General features: G+C 37.2%; 1 protein-coding gene across 6 annotated transcripts; it reads right to left on the bottom strand.

Moving 5' to 3' along the window:
• Positions 1-1,379: 1,379 nt before the first annotated feature.
• Smarce1 (SWI/SNF related BAF chromatin remodeling complex subunit E1) lies at positions 1,380-21,728 on the bottom strand. Of its 6 annotated transcripts, none has more exons than XM_040268801.2 (11): positions 21,039-21,724; positions 19,004-19,055; positions 18,783-18,826; positions 15,636-15,740; positions 10,779-10,859; positions 9,584-9,715; positions 8,956-9,127; positions 5,448-5,620; positions 4,508-4,609; positions 3,655-3,865; positions 1,380-1,670 (listed from the first exon to the last, which is right to left on the bottom strand). In XM_040268801.2, exons 2-11 carry the CDS (start codon positions 19,008-19,010, stop codon positions 1,444-1,446), a joined length of 1,254 nt encoding a protein of 417 aa, XP_040124735.1. In that variant the 5' UTR covers positions 19,011-19,055; positions 21,039-21,724; the 3' UTR covers positions 1,380-1,443. The 6 variants fall into 6 exon arrangements, with proteins under 6 accessions (XP_040124735.1, XP_005321881.1, XP_040124736.1 ...); XM_005321824.5 differs by having other exon boundaries at positions 1,380-1,652; positions 21,039-21,712; XM_078042050.1 differs by lacking the exon at positions 1,380-1,670 and adding an exon at positions 2,170-2,323 and having other exon boundaries at positions 21,039-21,719.
• Between the last annotated feature and the right edge of the window lie 4,141 nt (positions 21,729-25,869).

Raw genomic sequence — 25,869 nt, 5'->3', positions numbered from 1 at the left:
TTTCCTTTTTTTGTGGTGCTGGGGATTGAACCCAGGGCCCTGTGCATGTGAGGCAAGCACTCTACCAACTGAGCTATATCCCCAGCCCCATGCTTTTTTCAAAGATAATTTAAATTTAAATGTCATAAATGTATTCTTACTCAAGATAAATGCATATGTGACCTAACTATCATGGAAGGAAACTTATTTTCACAACTGTATTGTGCAAATTAACTTAATAACTGCAGCATTTACAGACAAGGGCCCTGAGTATGTAAATTCAAATGACCAAGTGGCCCCTCCATACTGTCATTGCACTATAGAGACAAAACTGTATCCTTGTCTTGCATACAAATATTTAGGGCATTAAAAACACTGAGACCATTTTTTTCATTTTTTTATTACATTTGGACCTTTAAGAAACATATACCATCAGATATACCACTATTCAGTAAAAATCTATTCTAGTTTTTTGGAAGCATACGAGTGACAAACTATCTTTCTTCTAGTCTCCAAGACTTTACTAAGTTTATCAAAAAGGGAGGTAGGCTCTGATCTATGGGATCCTGAGCCTTGAGGTTTTGAATGTTTTGTTTATTGTAAAACAATTTCATGTGGATGAACTTAATTCCCAGCTGTTTTTCTTCTGGAATGGGCTAATCATTATGAAGTTATCTAATATATTACAAGAACATTCCATTCCTTAACTTTGTGATCTATTCTGTCTTTGGAAAACTTGGTAAAAAAGTGTTTTTTTCCCCCAGTACAAAGGATGAATTTACCAGAATGCACCCAATATTAACCAGAACAAAAAGCAGTATAGATAACAAAAATGTGCTATGTTCATTTTAATGACTACATCATAAGCCAGGAACTACTCTAACTGTGGAGACTACTCTGGATCAGTACGATCCAAGGATAGTTGGTTGTAGGCAACACTGTAGCCTTTAACACAACTCTTGTTATCTGACACTGATTTAAAATAAAAAGGGCACGTGAAAAAATATACACACACTCATGATTGTGTTCTCAAGAATGTACTCTGTGCACATATACACAGGAGAGGGGACTTTCAGGAAGCTGTTGATGGGGACTGGGAAGGTTTAAAGCTATGGCTTTGGTAAGCACCCAAGTGAGCTGGAGGAAGGCATTTGTAAGAGGAGATTCTGCAGCATCAAAGGATAACTCTCTAAAAGAGGTGGGTGTTTTCTCAATTAATTTAAATTCTGAGGCTTTCGGCAGATGAGGGCTAGCAACAAGATCCAAAGAAAAAAGCCATCTTTACAATGCTAAGAAAGGTGACTGATGTGCCACTGGGCTCATGACACTCATGGTCCAAAAAGCCTTTGGTGGTATGAAACAGACAAGAAAAAAATTAATACACAGACCACATAACACCATTAAAACCAAAAAACATTTTTTTCATTTAAAAAAGTATTTAGGACACATAAAACAAGGCAACAATTATTCTTTCTTCTCATCTTCCGGCATGGGATCTGTTGGTGGCTCTTCCACTGTTGCACTGTTGCTCTCTGAGCCAGTGTTACTATCGCTGGTCCCCTCCTCCGCCATGCTGTCCACCCCCTCCTGCCCACTCTCCTTGTCCTCTGGAGTGGACGTGCCTTCTTCACCATTTTGTTGGCTCTCCGCTGTTTCTTCGAGGTGTGTCTCCTCTGTAATCACACGTGACACTGTCAGTTTGAAGATAAACATCTGCTCTACATGGACACGGACAGCATGGAGCTGTGCTGTCCAATATGGTAGCCATTAGCCACCTGTGGCTAGTGAGTACCTGAAATGAGCCAGTGTCAGTGAGGAGCTTTTAAGTTTGTATGGCATAATCTGGGGTGTGAAAATCTACTTTTTTTAGCAGTAGGTTCTATAAAAATCTAAGTACAGATTAAATGCTTTGGATGAAAATTTAGCTTTTGAATTAAGATGTGCTCTAAGAATAAAATACATGTTGGATTTCAAAGACTTATTGTGTGAAAAAAAGAATGTAAAAAAGTTGATAATTTAAAAAATGCTGATTACATGTTGAAATAATATTTAAGATATATTGGGTTAAATACAATGTCATCAAATTAATGTCAATTATTTTGCCTAATTTTTAAAAAATGTCACTAGTATAAAATTTAAAATGTCATGTGACTTACAGTATATTACTATTGAACAGTGCTATTCTGTGGCTTTTGGATTAAGTGAGAGGGCAGATGTGGAAATAATATCAAGTTTATATTTTAGATACTTTTGTAAAAAGTCACATTGGGCTGTTTCCTATAAGAAATTAAGAGCATGAGGGTTTTGCTTGCAGTCTTCATTTTCTTCATTTCTTTTTCTTAAGCTATAAGGATAGAATCTGAGTAAAGACCCACAGGCCTTAAGAATAAGAAAGGCCCCATTCACAGATGACAAAACCTCTGACTGAGTAATGTCTAGTTGCAAAATGAGCAAAGACCCATACCCTGATTCCCAAGCTCTTAATTTAACCACAAACGTGCTCATGCTTCAAATTTAAGATAAAAAACATGTTTATAAAAAAACAGAAATGAGGCTAAGAAGATAAAACTTAAAATCTGTGTGAAATATTCATCTAGTGAATTACATTTTGTAGAAATGTCTGGAGAAGATATTTATATTCCAATAAAAACTTTTCAGATGGTTGTCATTTGAGTACAAGTGTAACTATTGTTCCTGCTACTTCTGGCAATGATGGTTGAAGGAGCCTCTGGCTGTGTTCCTATAACTACTCTCAGCTTAGTTCTATGTACATGGTGCACTAAGTAGGTGAAAATAGTGCCAGAAAGTGAGGTGATCTGGAAATTTCAAGCAATAATCAATTTAATCAGTTCTTTATACAAGTCCTACATGTAATGTTCTAACTTGCAGGATGTTTTATTCCCCAGGAAAATCAGTTTACCTAGAAGTAAGTTCTTCTAGGATGGGGTCAACGATCTTTTTATGTAAAGGGCTAGATAGTAAATATTTTAGGCTTTGTGGGCCAGGTAGTCTTTGTTGCAACTACTCAACCATACTGCTGTAGCCTCAAAGCAGTCATATACAATATATACACAAACCGGTGTGGCTGTGTTTTAATAAAACTTTTTACAAAAAAAGTGTAGCAGGATTTGGCCTATAAGTTTTACTTTGCCTGACACTATCCCATGACACAATCTTAAGAACAATGATCATACCTTGCATAATTAATATGAGTGATAAAAGTCAAAATGCTGAGTGTTAACACCATGTTAAATCTAGTACCAGAATGTATTCACAGAAGCAGTACTAGGATGATTTCAAATGAGGAAACAAACTAAAAAACTATCCACAGTTGAGGTTCTAGTTCTAGTCCCCAATCTGTGTGATTCCTGGACCAGGGTCCTTAACCATCATACTGGTCTATTTCATAATCTCAAGTTAAAAAACAGCACATCTGGGTACAATGTCAAAACCTCAGATGGCAAGACTGCTGACAATATGTCACTGGTATTCCATGGTGATACCAACATTTTCAGTGGGTCTACCATAAAGATTAGGATTTGGAAAGAACTGGGTAGGTCACATAGAGAATTACTCAAGAGACAAGAGTGATCTCTAAGAGCATTTAGAAAGAAAAATCAAAATTACAGACAGCTGTAAAAGGCCCTGGCGATTCCCCCGGTGTCTGGTGCTTACCTGTCTCCATTGGAATGCTCTCGTCGTCCTTCTTCTCCTCGGCTTTGTTTGCCGCTTGCTCTTCCTCGGGAGTGATGCTGCTCTGACTGCGCTCGGCTTGCTCTGCTGCCTCCTTCTCCCTTTCCTCCTGCCTTTTCCGGGCCTGTTCCTCAGCCTGTGCAATTTCAGCTGCAATCTTTTCCATATCCACTTCAACCTTCAGACCGCACAACTAGTAGTCAGAAAAAAAAAAAACACCAAAAAACTCTTTTAGTAATGTTTTCTTCTAATAACCTTTGAACCAGATAAATTGCTTCAAAAGTAGGTTTTCTTGCCTATGAAATAAATGTATGTATACAGGAAGAAAAAAAACATGCTTCTCAGTCTTCCCTGAAACTCTTTTGCATAAACATAAAGAAGTTGTTTGAGCAGTCACATATCATCAAGTACTACAGGGGGAGAGGCAATACTGAGACAGAATTATTCATAAGGTTTCTAATTTATATTTCAGACTCCCAAACACAAGATTTACTTGTTCTAATACAAAGTGAAAACTGTATTAAAAGTCTGATGAATAATTCCAATAAAGTGAAAACAATTCATGACCGCATAGAAGTTTAAAATATTAGAACTCCAACATCTATGGACCTAATATGTGCATGTATACTATATGATATCTCAAATTTATTGCAATTTTCCAGAAAATTGCAATAATTTCATAAATAAAAGATATTATAGGTCTTATATGTATAGTGACATGAACTCTGTTTCAAAGTGAACAATATTAAATAAAAACAGTTTTGGAAAAAATAACAAGGAAAAAGAAAGTAACAGGAACAGTGATGAAAGTATAGTTAACACATCAAATGGATACCCTTTTAAGTTCATTGTTAAATGAATCTGTACTTTCCAGGAATTTCCTCTTCTTTTCCTGGTGCCGTTCCTCTATTTGAAGAAGTTCAGCTTCTAGTTTTCGCTGTAAGACATATAACCAGGTTTTATGATTACTTACTTATTTTCTCTGAAGCAAATATCAAACACAGAAAACACACCTCATTTTTTAATGATCACTCTTTCAATTTCTGTGACAAATAACATTTTAAATTTTAAATTTTAATTTCTACAACATGAATCAGCTATAATTTTAAAAATATAAAATTAAGTATAGAGAGAGGACTGTGATTAATAAAATGTTAAAGAACACTATTTCAGGCCTCAGGAGGTTTTTGGAAAAGTATTCAGTAAAGCAACAAATGTGGAGAGGTTGTCTAAAATTCTCAAGTGCACATGTATTTCTTAATAGAAATACTTTCAATTACAAGGTTTTGTTACTACTTGTTTTCCCCTTCTACCAGTCCTGGGGATTGAACCCAGGATACTCTACCACTGAGTTAAATCCTCAGTCCTTTAATTTTATCTTTTAAAAAAAATCTTTTTAGTTGAACATGGACACAATACCTTTATTTATTTATTTTTATGTGGAGCTGAAGATCAAAACCAGTTCACTCATGCTAGGCAAGTGCTCTATCACTGAGCTACAACCCCAGTTCCTTAATTTTATCTTTTATTTTAAAATTTTGTCCAGGCTGTCCTCAAACTTGCCTCCCAAGTAACTGGTATTACAGGTGTGTACTGTCTCTATTAGTTTTTAATGACAAATTTAATAAACCTCTGGAAATGGTTCACTCCTGTAACCATCTTTCCCAAATCACAACAGATTAGAATGAAACATTTCACAGTATATGTATGCATAGTATAAGAATCATGTCACCTGGGATTTGCAGCAATTTATTTAACAAATGTTTGTGATGTACCTGATGAACCATTAAGGACTGGACCTGTCGCTTGAGGACCTGCATTCTAGCTGTTGTGACAACTGACCGGACGTCTGGTACCACACTCTCACTAAGGATTTCACTGATGAGGCGGTGGTTTCTCTGGAAACGTGCAGTGGCTGTATGCTTCATTGAAAAGCCATCATCATAATCTGGAATGAAAAAGATGTTCCAGAAATGAGGTAGCCAGTAACCATAATCAGGAGTGTAGCAATGTTAACATTTAACATTGAGGAACTGTGGTGCTCTCTCATTGGCCTGACCAGCATGACAAGAGCACTATTGGACACTTGATGAAAACCACACAGAAGACAGAATGTGTTTAGTGGCTAAGGTTTTTCTCATTAAGTTGTTAAGTGATGAAGTCTGAGAAGGGTTTGATGAAACAAAAATGAGATATAACCATATCTCTTTAGGCTTTAGTATCAACAAGAAGGCTGCAACCCATGGCAGTAACTGAAATTCTGCCGAATGTCAATCTCTCTCAGTAGGCAAGTGCTCTACCACTGAGCTATAGTGGCAGCATATATATTGCTAAACAACATATGAACTGTGTAGTCTTTGTTGCTGTAGCTCTTTACAATTGATGAAAATGATCATTTGTAAAGATCAACTTATTACTACAGAGAAAAATCCTCTCTAGCATTCTTATAGATAGCATTTTCATTTTGTTAGATCAAAAAGTCACAAAGGCTGGGGACGGTGGTGCACAACTGCAATTCCAGCAACTCAGGAAGCTGAAGCAGGAAGATCACAAGTATGAGGCCAGCCTCAGCAACTCAGGAAGACCCTGTCTCAAATAAATAAATAAATAAAATGGGTGGGGATATAGCTCAATAGTAGAGCATCCCTGGGTTCAGTCCCTAGCACTATCACCACCACCACCACCACCACAACAACAAAACACCATGAAGGCATAGGTAACTTTAGGAAAAAAAATATTCAATTCCAAAATTACTTCTAATTTTTGTCAACTTACATATGCACACAGCTGTTGTCAACGGGCACTGATGTACTACACAGGTCTGGCTTATATGCTTTTTTTTTTTTTTTAAATATATTTTAGTTGTAGTTGGACACAATACCTTTATTTATTTATTTTTATGTGGTGCTGAGGATCGAATCCAGCGCTTTGCATGTGCTAGGAGAGCGCTTAACCCCAGCACTATATGCTTACTTTTAATAACTACAACAGTGCTTTCTTAATCTTGGCTCTTGCTTTATCATCAACAGTTTTTCACATAGCTAGTAACAACCTGTACTATTATCTACTTTCATTTAAATTAACTCATCTAAAAAATACAAAGCTTTCCCTTAAGCAAAACACATTAAAACAAATTTGCTCTCTAGCACCTAACTTCCTAGTATCCCACCAGAGTCGGGGGTGGGGGCTGGGAAACTCTGCCACAGAGGCCTACAGTGTGCTACATGTGATTATCTTTCAAGTGTCATTTAAAAAAGCCTTCAGTGTTTTGTGTGGAGCATGGTATATGTCTTGTGAACCTTTTTCTGGTCCTTTGCTACTGATGTCAGCAGGTGCCACCTGTCTCTTGGTTGTATGTCTATATCTGCCTCCCAAGTCCTGAGGGATGAGGTTCAAGGTCTACAGTATTCTTACATTGGCACCTTATTTATTGTACCCTTTCCTATTAGTTGGTTTAGGAGCCTTTCTTAAACTTAAAAACACAACAGGCAGAAGGCAAGACTTTCTCAAGTCATGCTGTTATCTTTCACTTAAGGAAAGCTTTATCTTCTGCTTATAGCTTCTATGTTGTTAGCCCTTGTTTCTCTTGAGCAGATCCTTTTCTTCCCAATTATTTGTAGACCTGATCTTTCATTTTTCAATTCTATGTATTTTTCTTACATTAACAATCCCACCTTAATTAAAACTTGCATATGTTAGTGCCTTTGGCGCTACTGATTCTGCTTAACGTGGGTATTATTTGTATTCCATATTCTATTCTCTATATTTTACTACCTGTATTTATAACATTTTGTCAATATCCCAGTCCATTCTTTTAAAAATCTCATTTTTGGTTTTCTTTTTTTAAGTATATTGTTCATGTCTTTAAACTGCCCTTGTTGGTGTCTTCTTTACAAACTTCCTCTCTGTTATTGCTATCTTAAAATGGGATTTTATTTTCTTGATGTTTTTGTGGCTTATAGTTGGAGTTTCTAACTTCTTTCATATCATAATGTACACAGAGAAAACACAGTATTCAGTACAGCATGCTAGGTATGTGGACAAGAGTACTTCTAATCTGTGGTGGCAGTCTCTGGGGGTCCTTGTAGCTTCTGACCCTGCTTGACTACAAAGAACTTGGAGAGCAATCTGCACACCTGCACACTATTCATGGAACCCCAATTAGAAAGCTCTGCCATTTGTGTGAACATATATAATCTGTGTGTTCTCACAAGTGGTCCTTATGACTTGAATTAATAAATTCTTGTTGGACTGCAGAATTAACTAGCAAGGAGATTTCATAATGTTCCTACCCATTAACTTTCTCTCTTAAGAACCTTTGATTCAGCAAATTCAAGGAATCAAAAAGAAAGCTGAGTATAACTAGAAGGCATTTAGCTTTTCAAAAAAAATTTTTAATTTATTCTAATTTATTGTACATGACAGCAGAATGCATTTCAATTCATAGTACACATATAGAGCACAATTTTTCATGTCTCTGGTTGTACACAAAGAAGATTCATACCATTCATGTTTTCATATATGTACCTAGGGTAATGATGTCCATCTCATTCCACCATCTTTCCTACTCCCAATACCCGCTTCCTTCCCCTCCCTCCCTTTTGCCTTATCTAAAGTTCCTCCATTCCTCCCATGCCCCACCCCAACCCCAGCCCCAATTATGGACCAGCATCCACATATCAGAGAAAATATTTGGCCTTTGGTTTTTTGGGATTGGCTTACTTTACTTAGCATGATATTCTCCAGCTCCATCCATTTATCTGCAAATGTCGTGATTTTATTCTCTTTTAATGCTGAGTAATATTCTATTGTGTATATATGCCACAGTTTCTTTTTAGCTTTTTAAAAGTAGTGAAGGCAAATTCCTAGTTGTGACTCAAACGCCTTCCGTAAGTTCTGAGTTCAAAGACTTTGATAAACAGTAAGTATAGTTTTTACTATCTTCTGTTCTTTTTTTTAAAAAAATATTTATTTATTTATTTTTTTAGTTTTCGGCAGACACAACATCTTTGTTTGTATGTGGTGTTGAGGATCGAACCTGGGCCGCACGCATGCCAGGCGAGCGAGCTACCGCTTGAGCCACATCCCCAGCCCCTAACTTCTGTTCTGAAAGGATATTTCTTTTTCTTGTGGGAAATTGACACAAAAATCTTAATCAAAATAATCAAGATATTGAAATGACACTTAAGTACTGCTTTTTCATTTAAGATAAATATAAAAACATTATTAAAACATACATTAATTCAGAGAAAGCATAAACAAAATTGGACTTTCTCCCCTTACCATCAGGATCTTCAGCAGGCTGAATGCTCATGTAAGGTTCTCCTTTCTCCATGCGAGACTGTCTCTGTCGACTCTCTTCCTCTAATGCAGCTTCTGCACGACTTTTTGCATTGATGTAAGCAAGGTATGCAGGGGAATTATGATAGGCCTTCATAGATTCATTGTACTCTATCTGAAATTCAAAGGTTTTTCAGTTTATAATTAACATTTTGCTGGTTATAGTGTGTATTATCTCTTTTTTTTTTTTTTTAAGAGAGAGTGAGAGACAGAGAGAGAGAGAGAGAATTTTTTTAATCTTTATTTTTTTTAGTTTTTGGCGGGCACAACATCTTTGTATGTGGTGCTGAGGATCGAACCCGGGCCGCACGCATGCCAGCCGAGCGCGCTACCGCTTGAGCCACATCCCCAGCCCCTGTATTATCTCATTTGAATATCTTAAGACATCATGTAGACAGGGTGTTAAAGTCACCTTCTTTTTACAGATAAGGAATATGAGGTCTAGAGAAATGTGCCTGGGCTCAGGCAGGTAGCCTCAGCTTTCTGATCCAGTCTTACACTTCTTTTATAAATAACGATCCAAGGATGATGCACTTTATACTGTATCTGTCCCACCACAGTGGGCTCCTACCTTTTCTGCTTCGTATTCGTTTAAATATTCTTGTTTTTCTTCATCAGTGAGATCTCGCCACATGCCACCAATAATCTTGCCAATCTCCCACAACTTTAGGTCAGGGTTGGAAGCCTTTACTTGGTCCCAGACCTTAAAAAGGAAACAGATGGAATTTCAATATAGATGCCTAAACATATGGACATTTAAACATTTAAAAATATTTTCTAATATAGAAACTTTTAAACATTAAAAAAATGAAAGGTAGCATTGTATTTCCATGTCCTCGTTGGCCTACTCCAACCTTTACTAATAGCTGGCTAATCTCATGTCATCTTTACCTTGATGAATTATTATTTATTTATTTTTGAGACTGCTACATTGCCACGGCTGGCCTTAACTACTGTCTCAGCCTCTAGAGTAGCTGGGACCATAGGCACATGCCACAGTGCTTGGTTCTGTTAGATTACTTTAAGGTAGATCTCAGACACCATGTCACTTCATTCCTAAGTACTTTAATTTGATATATCAAGAACACCTCCAATCACTACAGGCACTTAAGATGGGTTAACTCAATAAGCTAACTGATGTCTCTAAAAATTCACATGAATTTAGCAAGAAAGTTGTTAATCTGCATAATACAATGCAAACTATAATACATGATCATATTGTCAAACACATATATAATTATTATTACCAAAAATTAAAACATTTCTAAAGGTCTGTTAAAATGCCATACCTTTAAAAAAGATATTGGCCATATTTTTAAGTGTAATAAGGCTTATCACCAAAAAATTTGGAAAATTCAAGGAAATATATAGAAAATAAAAATTACCATCAGCTTACTGTTCATAGGTAACCATTGTTTTCTAGGTTCCCTCCCTCAAACTAACATGTAGTTTTAATGATTTTTACAAAAATAGTACAAATAATCTTGTATTACTTTTTTTACTTAACATTTTTTCACGTTATTTAATATTCTTCAAAACACATTACGTTCATAGCTACAAAACATTCTGTCTTATTTAATTATGCTCCTCTTGCTGGATTTTACTTCTGAAATTCTGAAATCAGAACAAAGCTCTTTAAAAACTACATTTTTTTAATGCTTCCCCTGAATATGCAGAGAAAAACAGACCAGGCCACGCTGAAGCTGCATGGATGGCTGAGAAGCAGAGGTGGTGGTCCACACTCCTTCCCAGTTCTGGGTGCCTACCTTTCTGCTGTACCTCATGTAGGGCATCAGCGGCTTATCTGGTGGCTTTGGGGGTTTTGGAATCGTAATACCAGAGGATGCCTACAAAAGAGTTAAATACATTCATTACTCAACTGCAAGAAGTTCACCGGCAACCTGAAAAGAGAGTCCCTTAAAAAAATTCTAATGCGCCTTTCTTCTACTCGTCCATGGATACAAGATTCTTATATTTTCTCCACGGAAAATAGCTATCACTGCAAATTCAGAAATGTTCACATCAAAAGAAAATGGCTTTAAGCATGCAATTGTAATGTTTTACTTGGCAGTTTATTGCCACTGCTTTGACAACCTGGCTGTAAGAACAAAATATTACATGATAATCCATACATTGAAAATATATGGTTATATAGCAAACAAATCACATTTAGAACATTACCTGGCACCCATTTACTTTGCTCAACTGTCATTATGCATACAGTCAACACTTGATTATCTGCAGCAGAATCTGAACCTTCATCACTTACCACACTCACATTGCCTACAGGAGACCTTGCATCTATTGATACTACATCAGGAACACACCTTCACACAAAACACAATACAAAAACTGCCTCTCAGGTTAAAAAACAACAAACACTCTGCAAACTTTCTTATCTCCTTCAGCACACAAAGATTTCATTTCTCTCAAAGGCTATGTCTATTATCCAGTGGTTTTCAAGAAGTATGAACTAAAGTCCCATCTTTCTCTATCCTCCATCCTAATCACAGCGAGGAGCAAATAAGTTTCCAGGAACAGAGCCCCAGCAGATACTGGGCCCGATTGTCATTTTTGAGGTCTTACATGAAGAAGTCCATTCTATTAAGAATTTTTGGTGTTGTGTAAGAGACATAAGAGGAAAAAGAAAAGATGGCATATATAGGAAAAGGGAACAGAAGAAAAGGAAGGGGAAGAGACACTGGAAAATAGTTTCAAAAGGAAAGAAGAAAGTATGTGAGAGAAGAAATACAGGAATGAGACAGATGAGTGATAGGTTCCATGAGCTGAGATCTAGGCAGGAGACACTATGGCTTCTGGTAGATGTCCCAGGTAAAGCCAGCCACTCCAAGAACACCTGTTTCTAAACTTCTAAATCTTAACATACATACATACATAACTGCATTTGATTAAGGACTCAGAAAAATAAAAATCATGGCCAAATGATATTAATTCTCCCTGCCAGGCTTGGGGAAAAAAGTCCTGACTTAATTTTCAAATTTTTATAAGAAAATGAGAGTGAAAATTTGTTCTCTTACCCTTCTGTTGCTACTGTGATAAATCATAACCTTTTTTTTGTTCAAGGGCTTAGGGACTGGGCATGCTTATGCCCTTTTCCAATGTAAGCAAGAAATGCTTCCTTTTCTGACACTAGGGTCTCCCTTCTGTCCTCTTATACTTTTAAGTCCCTAAGCCCTTTCTTCTTTACCTATGAAGTTGTAAGAAAGTATTTCATTCTTGAAGCAGTATCTCCTCTCTTTCTGCTCTTCCTTCCGAGCATTCTTACTGGCATGCCCATGCTAGTGCCCATGCAAACAGACCCTCTTTTTAGCCAGCAGTGGGCAATGGAGATGAGCCATGGGAATAGTCACCAGTGGTGGTATGAGCAGCAAATAAGGGGAGATCTTAATCAAGGTTTATAGGAGTTCTTTTAAGGGAGAAAAATCCTAGGAGGCTAACCTTAGATCATGAGCTCAGAGGAAGAGTCCATCAAATCTGCTTCTTTATACATTAAGTTATTAAAAAAATTTTCAACTCATATCCCACACAAACCTTCAGAAATCTATAAAGTGAGTTACAAATAAAATTAAAATTGTGCCCCTAATTTTTTAGAAATTAAAGAAGTAAAGAATTCTAAAATGCTTATATTTTCAAACTTTAAGTATGAATCAAAACATTTTGAAAACAAAGTACATTTACTCTTTGGAATTTTTCTAAGAATCACATTTATAACATTAATGGATTTATTTCTCTTTCTTCCAAAGAAAGATACACCAGTTATCTACATTTTGAAGTCATATTTTCATTACACTGACCTGTCAATTTATAAATGCAAAATGAAAAAACCAACAACAAATATAACAACAATAAAAATAATCCAAAATAACAAAGTTAAATTCCAATTGGTTTTGGGATCTTAAAGAATTATACCACCCACCCTCAATTTATTTAACATCCCAGACATGTCTTAAACATTTCTTTACTCTTAAAAAACAAAAAACCAACCAACCAACCAACAACAACAACAAAAAAACAGTTTGCACTGAACATACTTTAACTCTTCTAGATAACAGACAATTAGAAAGAGTCACTGCTTTGCTTTCACCTTCTGAGGTATGAAAAACTATAGTCGGCTCTCTTACTAAATGGCCCAGTGGGTAGCTTTTGGAGTGCTTGAGCTTCCTTTTTTTGATTTACTTTTGTTATCTTTATCAGCAACCCTCTCTTTCCAATTTTCTGCTTCTAATTTGCAATGAGTTGGGGCAGGCAGACAAGTGCCTGTGAGTGTTAAAAGATGTGCTTACATGAGTAAAGTCCTAGGAAATGTAAGGAGCATGGTTCATGATTTTGTGAGATTTATCTTGGCTATCCAGAGTTCTTTGTTATTGTTTCTTTCCCAATTCTTAGCTGTTTCTCTGATAAGATTTATTTAAGAGTATACATTTCCTATTAAAGTGAAGAAAATAGGATATCACTATATATATATATATATATATATATAAAACTTATATCGCTATAAGTTTGTCTCAATCTGTTTGTATGCACATCTGTATTTAAGAAAATGCAAATCATTATCTGAATGAAAAACTAACTAGAAGTGAATTGCAACTCAAAGCTATTCTAAGCACTCCAAAAGATGTCAACTTGCCATATAAAGTGTTCACTGGAAACTATCCAAGTGTTCTGGAGTCTTGAAGGAAATATGAATTTGTGTGTGACTTTTAGGAAAGCTCCTTCTCAGGGCCTCACACAATCAGTCCTTCAAATCACTAAGGTAATTTCTAGACAAATTACTAAACAGGAGAACTGAATGTGGGTAACTAGGGCCATCTTAAAATTAAAACGTTTTTATAATGGTCAAAATCAGAGCTGTCAACTCTTAATACACTTCAGAGATATAAAAAAAGGTAGTGTAAAACCTCCTGTTTTATTTCCTTCACACAACAGTTTGATTTGACTACCCTTCAATCTGGTACTAAAAAGACAACAACACAAAGAACAGAGCCAAAACACCAAGCTTCAATGTTCAACAACTCTCTTATACTACCCTACTCTGAAGCTAGTATACATTCTGAATGTTGGATTCTTGCGTTTGCCAGGAAGTATCGGGGAGAAATGAATGAATGACCTGGGCCCACACACAGGGACTGCACTTCTCTTTTCCTACTCTGTCTCCACTGAATGACCCCACTTTATCAACAAAGAACCCCAACAGCTACATCCAAGTTAAGAATAAAATGTTTACATACACAAACCAAAAAAGCCATTCTAGTATTTGTTTCTATGCCTATTCCATTAACATAGATAATCAAGAGCTGACTGTATAGAGCTATTATAATTATAATCATTCTACTATTTATTGCCCATGAATAAATTTCTGCATTAACATGAATAATCCAAAATTAACTCCATTCAGTGTTTAAATTAAAATGTTCCCTATCATCCATTATACTTGTGAAACCATACATTTAGGCCAGGGGAAAACATGTACTGATGCACATAAAAATTGTATGCATTGTGAAATGCATACATAAACACACTTTGTCAGAATTCTTTTCAGATACCATGAAATACACATGGCACATAAAACTTGATATGCTTATGAAGTACAAATTATGTAAAAACAATGAAAAATTTAGACAAACAAAACCTATCAAGATAAGCAATATGCTTACCAAGATAGACATATAGTTTGATAGTTACGAGCTTTCAGCTGTAGTTTGACTACAGGGTGAGAGGGTAGTTCCATTAATTGAAGGCATTTATTTATTACTTATGAATACAGCAAATAAAAACCAAGTATTAAAAATTTACAGCCATTTTGCATTGTATATATTTTCATCAACACCAGAGATTCCAGTGTATGTAAGTATTTGACTTTTGGATTTACTGTAATTTACTCCAATTTCAAACTCTGAAGTATAACATCCAACTTTGATTATCTTAGGTTGACCACTTAAATAAACATCCTAAGTTTTAGAAATCACATCCCTGTACTATTGATTAGAAATATACACCTAACTGTACATATTTAGTCTGATACTTCAATTTCATTCAATTTCTATTTTGCAAATTTTTTGGAGTGACACTAAAAAGTCTTTTTTCTTTTCAACTGTAGAGAAATCAGTCTCAATTAGAAGGCTGATAATTAAATCCAAAAGACAAATTATTACGTGTAGCAGTTCTTATGGGCAAGGCCAGCCAAAAGCTTTCCAGCCCTGAAAATGCCAGGTCTGAAAGACTAGCACTTAGTAAGAAACAAAGTTCTTGAGACTAATGCCAATTACCTTAGAAAAATAGAAGAAACTCTTCATCTCCAAAAGGGTATTTTAACCATAGGAAATTCTCAGTTTGTCTCCAATAGTATAAGCATTAAGTGCCCAAGGTTTTATCCTTACTGACCACCAAACAGAATGGATTTTTCTTTTCTTCCATATACATATCCATCCAGATCTCACTATTTTTTTTCCCCCAGTGTAAAACTGTTTAAATAATGTTTGAATAGTTGAAAAGCCAAATTAAAGTTTTTTTAAGTGGCTGTGCTTATAGAAGGACCTAACTCTGGAGGCATTTCTGGTCAATTCCAGTGGTTTGCTGGAGGCTGTAATAGTTGATTCTCCTACCGTGACCCGGCTGTTGGTGCCCGGGTTCCCTCCCAGCCTGTAGTTGTTGTAGGCGAGATGACTGTATGGATTGTATCCCACAAACCCTGGTGTGCTGGGCATTTGCTGATGGAAACAAATGAGACAAAAACACGAATGAGAAATGAGCTCAAACGAGGAAAACACAGAAATGAAAAATGATCTGCATATGGCATGCAAAAGCAACCTGAATTTAAACAAGCAATGAAGTGTTGTAAATGTTCTTTTTCTTTTATTGAGGAAATTAAAATTTTATTTCATTGAGAAACCAGTTGTACGTGTTGCTATTGCTTTTTTTTCTTTCTTTTGGCAGGGGCTGGGGGTGTTTGTGAGAATGTGAATGTGTGGCTTGCTTTCTGAGGTAAGCAATACACTGTGTGTTTCAAACATTCAGGATTATTTTATAGTCAATAGTACCATAAAGCAATTTAGCAATATATATCATGTCTCAAATAGGAAGGCTTGAAGTATGATAACCTAGAAATCTGAAAACACTACATGCAAAACAAAACACAATTTACTTGACAGTTATGTGGATGCCAACCAATGTATTCATCTACTAAAAACAAATAAAAACAAGAAATGGATCTGCTTTTCAAGACAATTTTGAATTATTTTATATAATGTGAGAAATGAGAAGAGACTCAAACCAGGAAGCCAGGAGTTGTCAATAGAAAAGAACATATGTTGGATTCAATGGATGTCACATACATGACTTCAAAACAAAGACTTATAAGAAATGCATGGATTTCATTCTGGGGTACTATCTGATCTTTAACCCAATGATTCTTTTTAGGGCTTTCTCTTCCATCTCTTCTTTGATCCATCTTCCATAGGTCAATTATGAACAATTTCTGCATTTAGTGTTAATGAGAACTACTTTTCTAGTTGACAGACGTGAACTTTCTTTTTTTCATCTATTTTTCTGAAAGCTCTCACCCTTTCAAAACACAACTGCTCGCTGCAACAGGATTCTTGGGTTTTGTGACTTTTGTGTTGATATAATCACAAATTAATTAATACCATGACATCCAATGTTCATGAAAATTAAGGCATAATGCATAAAAAGAATATAGCAAGGAGAGGACTAAAGTAGGGTATTTTTTTCTAATGAGACTCAATCAAAAAAGTGACAGTAATTTCATTTTTACATGCAATTAACAGTATCACTCCTGAATTGTATAATGTAAAATACATTTAAGACATCCCAACTAAGCTTTAGTTGTTACATAACAAATACAATTTTCTAAAACATGCCACTATACATATCCTTAGTGTCTAATAGACATTCAAGCAGATAGTACATTTGATACTTTTTAGGAGAAAAGAGAGCTGATCAATTTCTAGCCTATACAGTTAAAGACGCAAATTAGACATATTTAAGTAGGCAAAACACAGATGAAGTATCAAACGCACAAAAGAAGTGTATATTACTTGGAGTGGTATATTTGAGTGGTAGTAGTAGTGGTGAAGGTGGTAGTGGTGGTGGAGGTGGTGGTGGTGATGGTGGTGGTAGAAGAAATGGAACCAAAAAAAAAAAGAAAAAAAGAAAAGAAGGAAAATAATTCATTTAATATCCATTCTGTTGGATGTTTTAATCTCTAGTCTTCTATATTTTATGTGTTAATGTGAAATTATGATACAGAAATATGACTAAAGAAAGGCAAAGAAAAAAAAACCCTTTCTACATATGAGAAGTCAGAAGGGGTACTTGGTTTTTGAAACATTTTAATCTCAAAAATATCAAGTTTGTTCTCAAGATAATTATACATTGTTGGAGGCAGTATTTACATCAAAATGACACCTTCAGAGGTTGCATATATAATGAGAATCACTGTTTAACATTAGGAGGCAATAATGTAAGAAAAATAAGGGAACTAAAAAAATTGAAACTAAAACATAATTATACCATTTCCAAAGCTGAAGTACATGGTTAGCTCTTTGAGGTCAGAATCTCCATTGTTCAACTCCACCTGTATAGCCACTAGGAGAGTGTCATGGAGATAGTGGTAAGAAATGTTCTTTGATTTAAGAAAGAAAATGAACCAAACAGGACTTTCAGGTCTACTGGAACTAACTTTAGAGACTGCATATTATATAAGTAGAACTGAGAAAATATGATACAGTTTCTCTTTTTAAAAGCATCTTATTAAAGAAAAACAAATTGTTGATAAACGTAACTAAAACGTATATCTGAGGATTAGTAAATATGACTAGTTATCTAGTGGAGAAAAAAAATTATACAAGGACCTAATTAGTAGTAAAAAGTACACTAGCCTGAAATTTAGGAGGTGGGGGGGTATGGAAGGAAAAGCTGGCGGCTATTAAAGAACTGATTTTGTAGGATATGGTCATGTTAACAGTGTTTTTTTAAAAAACAAAACAACAACAAAAAAAAAACCCGCAAAAAACCAACAAGGAAGCCATTTCAGCAAGGCCTGAACAGTTACTGTTAAATCTGTTTTGTGGGCTGAACAATTATTTTACATGCTGATCAAGCTGGGTCAGTTTGCTGGATACAAAAAGCAGTTCACAACTATTATTTAGACAACGTGAAACATTATCAATTTAGAAACCAGTAAAACATAATTTATGGAGAATTCAGCAGCAAGATCTGACCCACAGATAATGAAATCCTTACTTGAACAGCTTGAAAATAAAGAATTACAATTAGTGTAGTTATAGACCTAGACGTTTTACTGTTTGATTTAAAATGAAAATTTTATATATAGACAAGAGAGAAAAATGTAACCATTTGAAGGTTAGGTTTAAAAAAATAAATAATGCCAGAATGAGCATTCACTCAATATCAACTTAAAAGACTCTTAATAGCGAAGATTGACGAGAAAAGAAGTGTTAACTTGTCATTTAGTTCCAATTAAAAAAAAAAAAACAAAAAACAAGAGCATAGGAGTTTGATTGGAATTTCAAAGTTTTTTTTTTCTTTTAAATGTTGGGGTTGGTTCAAGTTAAGATGCAAAGTTATTTTATTTAGTAGGAAGTGCTGTTTTTTAGCTGAATTTTTCATCCTGTGGCTGTGATGATTGAGTGACTGTCACTGGAAGACATCTGGGTTTTTGTATCAAGGCCAGACTTGGCTATTACATTAACAAGAAAATTAAAACTTACTGTTGCAGGAGCTGGGGTGGGAGGTGGGGCATAAGATGGTCTTTCTGTTTGAAAGAAAATAAATAACTTCTTGTAAACAACTGAGATATAATACTATGCAACAAAACTACCAATGGTCCTGTTTTGAAGAAAAAAAAAATGAGAGTATTTTGGAATTCCCATTTGCTAGGGCATTAGTCTCTTATTAACATAGATTGATAAATATAAAAATTGAAACTTACTTGACATTTTGGAAGATTAAGTTCTCAGTTCCTTAAGAATGAATCTGAGACACTAAAATAAAAAAAAAGAAAAAAAAAGAAAAAAAAAAGAGAATCAAAACTCAGCAAGCATAAGAGAATGTTTTCCTAAAGAATAGGGTAGTTTAATTGGTATTTCTGAGTAAAATCACTTCACTATTATCTGCTAGTAATCAAGCCTTTTGCATATTTTAACTACTTCTTGTAGGTCATTTGGTTGATCAGAATTAAATGACTAAGTTACCGGGATATTTAGAATAATATTAGAAATGTATTTTTAGGGTTTTGCTTATGATACCAAGCCACATCTTGTATGGAAAACATTTTGCTGATGCCATGTAAACGTTTACTTAGACTGATAAAAAAAATAATGACAATAGAATGTGATGTATTATCAGGGTGACCCCAACAAGGCCTACCAGATACTGACAGCTCCCTGATCAGTTTCCTTGCTTTTGGGATGAGAACTTCTGTTGAAATAGAGGAGCACTTTATTCCTGCAGGCAGTATAAAGGGAAACTGGGTATGATGATGAACTTCTCCTTTCCTTCTATTGGTAAATAGTTCCAAAAGTGCTGGGAATAAATTTTGAGAGTCTACCTGAGAACTCTTACTCCTTCACGCCCCTTTCAAAATTATCTCTTCAATGGCAATTTCTTGACAAATTACCTGGGCAGAATTAATTACTCCCTCATCTGTATTCCTATCTGCTACAAAGATCTATGATACTGTTTCTTATAACTTAAAAAAAAAAAAAACCAAACAACTGTCAATCTGGCTAGATTGGGTATTACTAGGGAACAGGGATCATCTCATTCATTACTGTATTTCCCAATATCTTGCTCTGTTCTTAATAAAACTTGTCGAAGTGTTAAGAGTTCATCACATGAACAGACACATGTGAGTTTATTCCTTAAATCAATATACATCACAAACAGGTGTAAAGAGAGAGAAATTCATTTTTAGAAAGGCAAGTACATTTCTGACTAATGAAGTACTTTCATCCAACATTATGTAAAATAAAATAATTTTCTGCTTCCATTTTGCATTTTAAGAAAACTCCTGACTACCAGGAATAAGAGTCCTGGTGTGGAAATAGTTTTATTTTCTCAATGGTCCGTCCTGGGTCTCTCCCTCTTTTCTTAAAGAATAGGCAGAAGCCTTTTACTCTCATGCGGTTCTCCTCCTTGGTCACAATAGGGAAGCTGTCAACATGCAGTAGACCTTGCTGTGGGGAGCTCAGACAAAAATTGCCACAAGCTCCCTGTGCATTACACTTCACTGTTAATACTATTAAATGATTGCTTTCCTTTTTTAGAATGCAAAGAGTGGGCCTGTACACTTGTCTACATTGGGTATTACCTGGTACCTGGCATAAAACAGATTCTCTAGTTGTTGAATAGTTACCTTATACAGAACAGGTTATTACATGATCTTGCTCACCCAGTCACAACAAGAATAGACTGCTGCCCCCATTTTACAGATGAAAAGGGGAGTTCTCAGAGTTTCAAGTAAATTGTCCAGAGCCATATGGCCAGGAAGTGCCAGAGCTGGATTTCAAACCCAGGCCACACGGTTTCAGAGCCTTCGCTCCTCTCTCCAAGCCACACAGTGAGTCCTCAGGTCTCTACCCGAACAAAAAGGGGCACCACCTTCTTGGGGGTGCGGACCACCGGCTTGCCTCGTTCCAAAGGCTTCCTCTGAGGTCGCTTCCTAAGTTTGTCGTGGAGGACCCACTGGACTGGCAACTCCCGCAAAAGGGGGTGTGCACAGGCGCTTAGATCCATTTCGGGGGACTAGCGGAGGGGACAAATCTTGCTTGGGAGGAGGGGCGGCGGAGGGACTTCCTCCCGACCCTCGCGCCGCTAGGCCGCAAGGAGGCCGCACGGCCCCCAGCTCCGGCCCCCACGGCCACACCTGCACCCCAGCAACCCGCGGGAACTCGGGGTCCAGCCAAGCGGGGACATCGCGGCTTGCCACCCTCCCGACCGGGTCGGGCCCACTTGGAAACACTCACCCGCGGGCCGAAAAAGCGCCCGCAGCTCCGGCTTCGCTTCCCTTTGTCCCGCACTCGCCCCGCCCCTCGCGCTGGAGCTTCCGCGCTCGCACTTTCAACACTCCGTTCGATTTCTCTCCGGGCCGCGCCCGGCTCTCTTTAGAAAAATAACCCTTCTGATCACGATGCGGTGATGCTTGGTATAGTCAAGGATTTTTTTTCAGGCCACACAGCTTCCCCAGAACTCCTCGAGTTTGGATAGTGTCCCAGCCCGGAGCCGATTCGTCACGGCGAAGAGGGCGGGGTGGCCCGACCGCCCGCTGGGCTCTGGTTCGCGGCCCCGGGCGGCGGGGGCGGCCGCGGCGCGGGGGTGGCAGTGGAGGTGCAGCAGGGCCCAGGTGGTGGGCTCCGAGGCCCAGCTTCTGCGCGGGGCTCGGCCTCGGAGCGCGGCTTCCTCACCGCCGTGCTTTCCCGTTGCTCTGGTCACTGAGTCCCGGTCCACACTGTAGTTTAGTAAGCCGAGGAGGGAGGCGCTGAGGATTCGGGGCGCGCGTTTGGGTCCCCACTGGCGGCTCTCAGGGCGTCCTGCCTTAACGGCCAGGTTGTAGCCTTGGCGAAAAGCAACACGGAGTTTTGCAGTTTCCTAATCGCTTTTAGAATGTAATTGCTCCAGATTTTCCGAGCCAAGGCCCAGAAACGTCCATCCCCTTGCTCCAGGTTGAGTGTCCTTGGTGCATTCAGCTCCCTCTCAAGGACTAAGGTCCCCACTTGTTTGGCTCCAGGGTTTCTTATGCTGTCTTCTGGAACTTTCCCCCAATAATTCTTCCTTTGGGCTCCCCGTGGCTCCTGAGTCATAATTATTATTGCAGTCCTGTATCTGATAGCTTTCGTGTCGGACTGTGTTTGCCATCGCAAATACATCACGAAGATTTTAAAGCAAAGGTTCAGGCACGTGCACTGGTCATCTTCTTATTGCCAGTGCTTACTAACGATTTAACTCATGATTAGATGTTCACAAAATATGTGTTGAAGCAGCCTTTGGGCCTGTTCCAGGCTTTTTTCGTTAAATCAGTGGCACTTGGCTATATGCACTTTTATACTTTGGTATATTGTACTTTACCATATGGAGTATATAAACACCTGGCTGATGTGGGCCACTGGAGGGGGAATGAACAGATGGGGTCTTTGACCTGTAGTTACCTGAGAACAGTGTTGACATTTAGAGAGACTGGTGGAATTCTTGGGCTGCCCTTAGGCTCCATCCTTGTTGTACCAGCAGGGGCATCTTTAGAAATCTGAAAAAACAGCCACAAGTGATATTCTACCCAGTTCTTCCACTACCAATATTTTTTATCCCCCTGAATAAAGATTAATGAAATGGAAGCACATATTGAAGGGAAATACTGAATGAGAGGTCATCAAATGATAACAGGTAGCTTGAGTGGTGCTAGAGATAATGAATATGAAATTGTTTTTTTTAATGTAAAAACAAGTAAAGGGCGAATGTAGGATACAGGAAGCCTCAGCAGGGATCCAACATCTTCTTACTCTGATCTTGCTATGGGGTTAACGGCTGGAGTGGGGGGAGCTGGGCAAACCCAGTGCTGAGGAGATGCTATGCTGTGTCATCTTCTAGGAAGTTCTCTGAAGACAAGCCACAAGTACTGGATGCTAGGAAAAGCACACTGTAGTAGATTGGAGTGGCACAAAAATGTTGAAAAGGGAAAAGGGATCTCAGTGGAGCAGCGATATTGTTTGTTTGATAGACTTTGTGTGTGTGTGTGTGTGTGTGTGTGTATGTGTGTGTGTGTGTATTGAACCCTGAGCCTCAAATGTGCTAAGCACATATTCTCCAGGTCAGCTACACCCTCTAGCTCCTCTCATGTGGTTTTTACTCAAAGGTTACCTTTATAGTAAATCTTTTTTTAATTTTTTTTTAGTTGTAGATGGACACAATACCTTTATTTGTTTTAGTATTTTTAAAATTAATTTTTAGTTTTAGGTGGACACAATATCTTTATTTTTTATTTTTATGTGGTGCTGAGGATCAAACCCAGTGCCTCATGCATGTTAGGCAAGCACTCTACCACTGAGCCACAACCCCAGTCCATATATATATATATATATATATATATATATATATATATACAATTTTTTTTTTAATGTGGTGCTGGGATTGAATCCAGTGCCTTACATGTGCTAGGCAAGCACTCTACTGCTGAGCCACAACCCCTACTTAAAAAATCACAACTCATTCCCCAACACCTCTCTTTATTCATGGGCCATTTTTAATTTTTTTCTCTGGCACTTAGCACAAAACATACTACAGTATCTATACATTTATTGAGTCTGTTGTCTTTTGCTTCCTATCAGAATGAAAGCTGGCTGAGGATGGGAACTTTTGTAATTTTTGAACAGTGCATAGTACGGGAAGGTGCTTGTTATTTGTGGAGTAAATAAATGAATGACTATCTCATTTTCCTTCTTTGGTTCTTCTTCTGTTCCTTAAGATTTGAAAAATTTAAAAAGGAAGAATATAGGCAAAAGATAATAGAAAAAATCCTCCCTAGTGTTCAATATACCAAAACCTCTGGGTGAAATATCCAACATGGAAATGTCTGCTCTACTTGCACAGTTTATTTTCTCCAAAGCAAAGAATAGAACATGTGATCTTACATGCAATAAGGATATTTATGCAAACTATAGTATCCATGTTTGGAAATGTGACTATTCCTGGAAAATATGGGATGCAGTATTAACATGACTGTTACCATACGTAATGACAAAGGTTGGGAGCCCTCCCATGAGCCTAGTAGGAAACTCCAAATATAGTTGTAGGCCTGAGCACTTAAGTTTTCATTCTGGCAGCAAGATCCAGGCACTTGTCCTGCTTTCCTCTCTGATACCACTCACACTTTCCCCAAGTCAGGGAAGCCAAAACCAATAAGTAATTAAGCTGGGATTCTAGCCCAGGTCTTTGAGTTCTTTCCATAGTACTGTGGGAAGAAGCTGGTGAGGAAGAGAGAATTAGGAGAAGAAAGGACTGTGGCTAGGCAGGAAGAAAGAAAAAGGAAGTGAGAGAAAACAAGGAAAACCCTGCAATCCTTGGATACCTCATAGTCCATGAGTAAGCTCTAGGAGGTCTATGAACCCTTTAAAATTGTGTATGATTTTTGTGTGCTTTTTCCAGATAGAGGATTAATAAATTCATCAGATTTTCAAAGAGGACTGTGACTGAGAAGGATGTTGAATTAACCACCAGGACATGGAATTTGTATGTAATATGTTCTGATGGAGTTTTTTTTTAAGGTTTTTTTTTTTTTTTTTTTTTTTGGTAGTACTGGGGAATGAACCCAGGGGCTCTCAATCACTGAACTACATCTCCAGTCCTTATTTATTTATTTATTTATTTATTTGAGACATGGTCTTACTAAGTTGCTGAGGCTGGCTTCAAACTTGTGATTTTTTCCTGTCTCAGCCTTCCAAGTAGCTGGGATTACTGGCATGTACTACTGTGCCCAACTCTGATGCAGTTTTTTAAATGGACTCTTTCCCTAAAAATAGAGAAAGGGAGAACAGAGCTTTACCTGTGTCAAATAGTCCATAAAAGTCTAGTTATAGGCAAAAAGGTAAAACAGGCAGTTTTGCTCAGCTGTTTCTGTGAAAGCAGACAGAGCTACCATGGGCATTCAGTTTCTATTGCTATAAATAATTGTGAAATACTGAAGCCCAGCAGATTTCCAAGACAGAGCGATTCACACTTTTATAGATTTTGACAAAGTATGATTGCTTTTACAACCTCTGTGTTGGCCTCAAAATAACCTTGATGATTTGGGACATGAGATTTGGCTCATGTTGTATAAAAGGATGAAAATATTTGAAAACAAGATGGTACTGGAGAACTTGGGCTATGTGGCCATTATCAATTGATTGCTTTGAGGGTCTAGGCCAGGGTTGGCAAAATGGTGCTTCCCCACCTCCCCCCACAGTCCTGGGTTCAAACCAGGGCCTATTACATACTAGGCAAGCATTCTACCACTCAACCCTAACCAGGGTTGACAAACTATCACTTTAGGCCAAATCTAGGTTGCAAATAAAATTTTATTTGGATACAGCTACACCCATCATTTGCATATATTGTTTATGGATGATTGCAGCTATGAGGGCAGAGTTGCTTCTGACCAGAGAAGCCCAAAATCTTTGTGATCTGATATTCTACAGGAAATGTACAGCAACCCTAGCCTAGAGTCTTAAATGTGTGAGGACAACTTGGAAAGGCTTGTATTAAGACACACACACACATGTGTGTGTATGTGTGTGTGTGTGTGTATATATATATATATATATATGTAATATATATGTGTATATATAATCTCATTTCAAAATCTTTTTTTTTTAAAGAGAGAGTCAGAGAGAGAGGGGGACAGAGAGAGAGAGAGAATTTTAATATTTATTTATTTTTTCTTACTTCTCGGTGGACACAACATCTTCATTTGTATGTGGTGCTGAGGATCGAACCCGGGCCGCACGCTCGCTAGGCAAGCGCGCTACCGCTTGAGCCACATCCCCAGCCCTCATTTCAAAATCTTTATTTCCAGTGTATCCATGAATATTGATTGGCAACCTGTGTGTACATGCCGGCTATATCCTCATAAACATAGAACCAAATTCTGCTCTTTGAACAAACTTTCCTTTGATTTCATGTGCTGATAATTTGTGTCATGTGTATATGTATGCAATTTGAAATTTAATTTTAGACCCTGTGCCATAATAAGTTTTCGTTTGAAACTTTCAAACTAATTTAATCATTTTTTACTTAAGAGTTTTTAAAAAAAAAAAAAATTTAAAACTC

This window comes from Ictidomys tridecemlineatus, chromosome 3, assembly GCF_052094955.1.
Source record: "Ictidomys tridecemlineatus isolate mIctTri1 chromosome 3, mIctTri1.hap1, whole genome shotgun sequence".
NCBI classification, from domain to species: domain Eukaryota; kingdom Metazoa; phylum Chordata; class Mammalia; order Rodentia; family Sciuridae; genus Ictidomys; species Ictidomys tridecemlineatus.
This window is presented reverse-complemented; position numbering and strand designations above follow the sequence as displayed.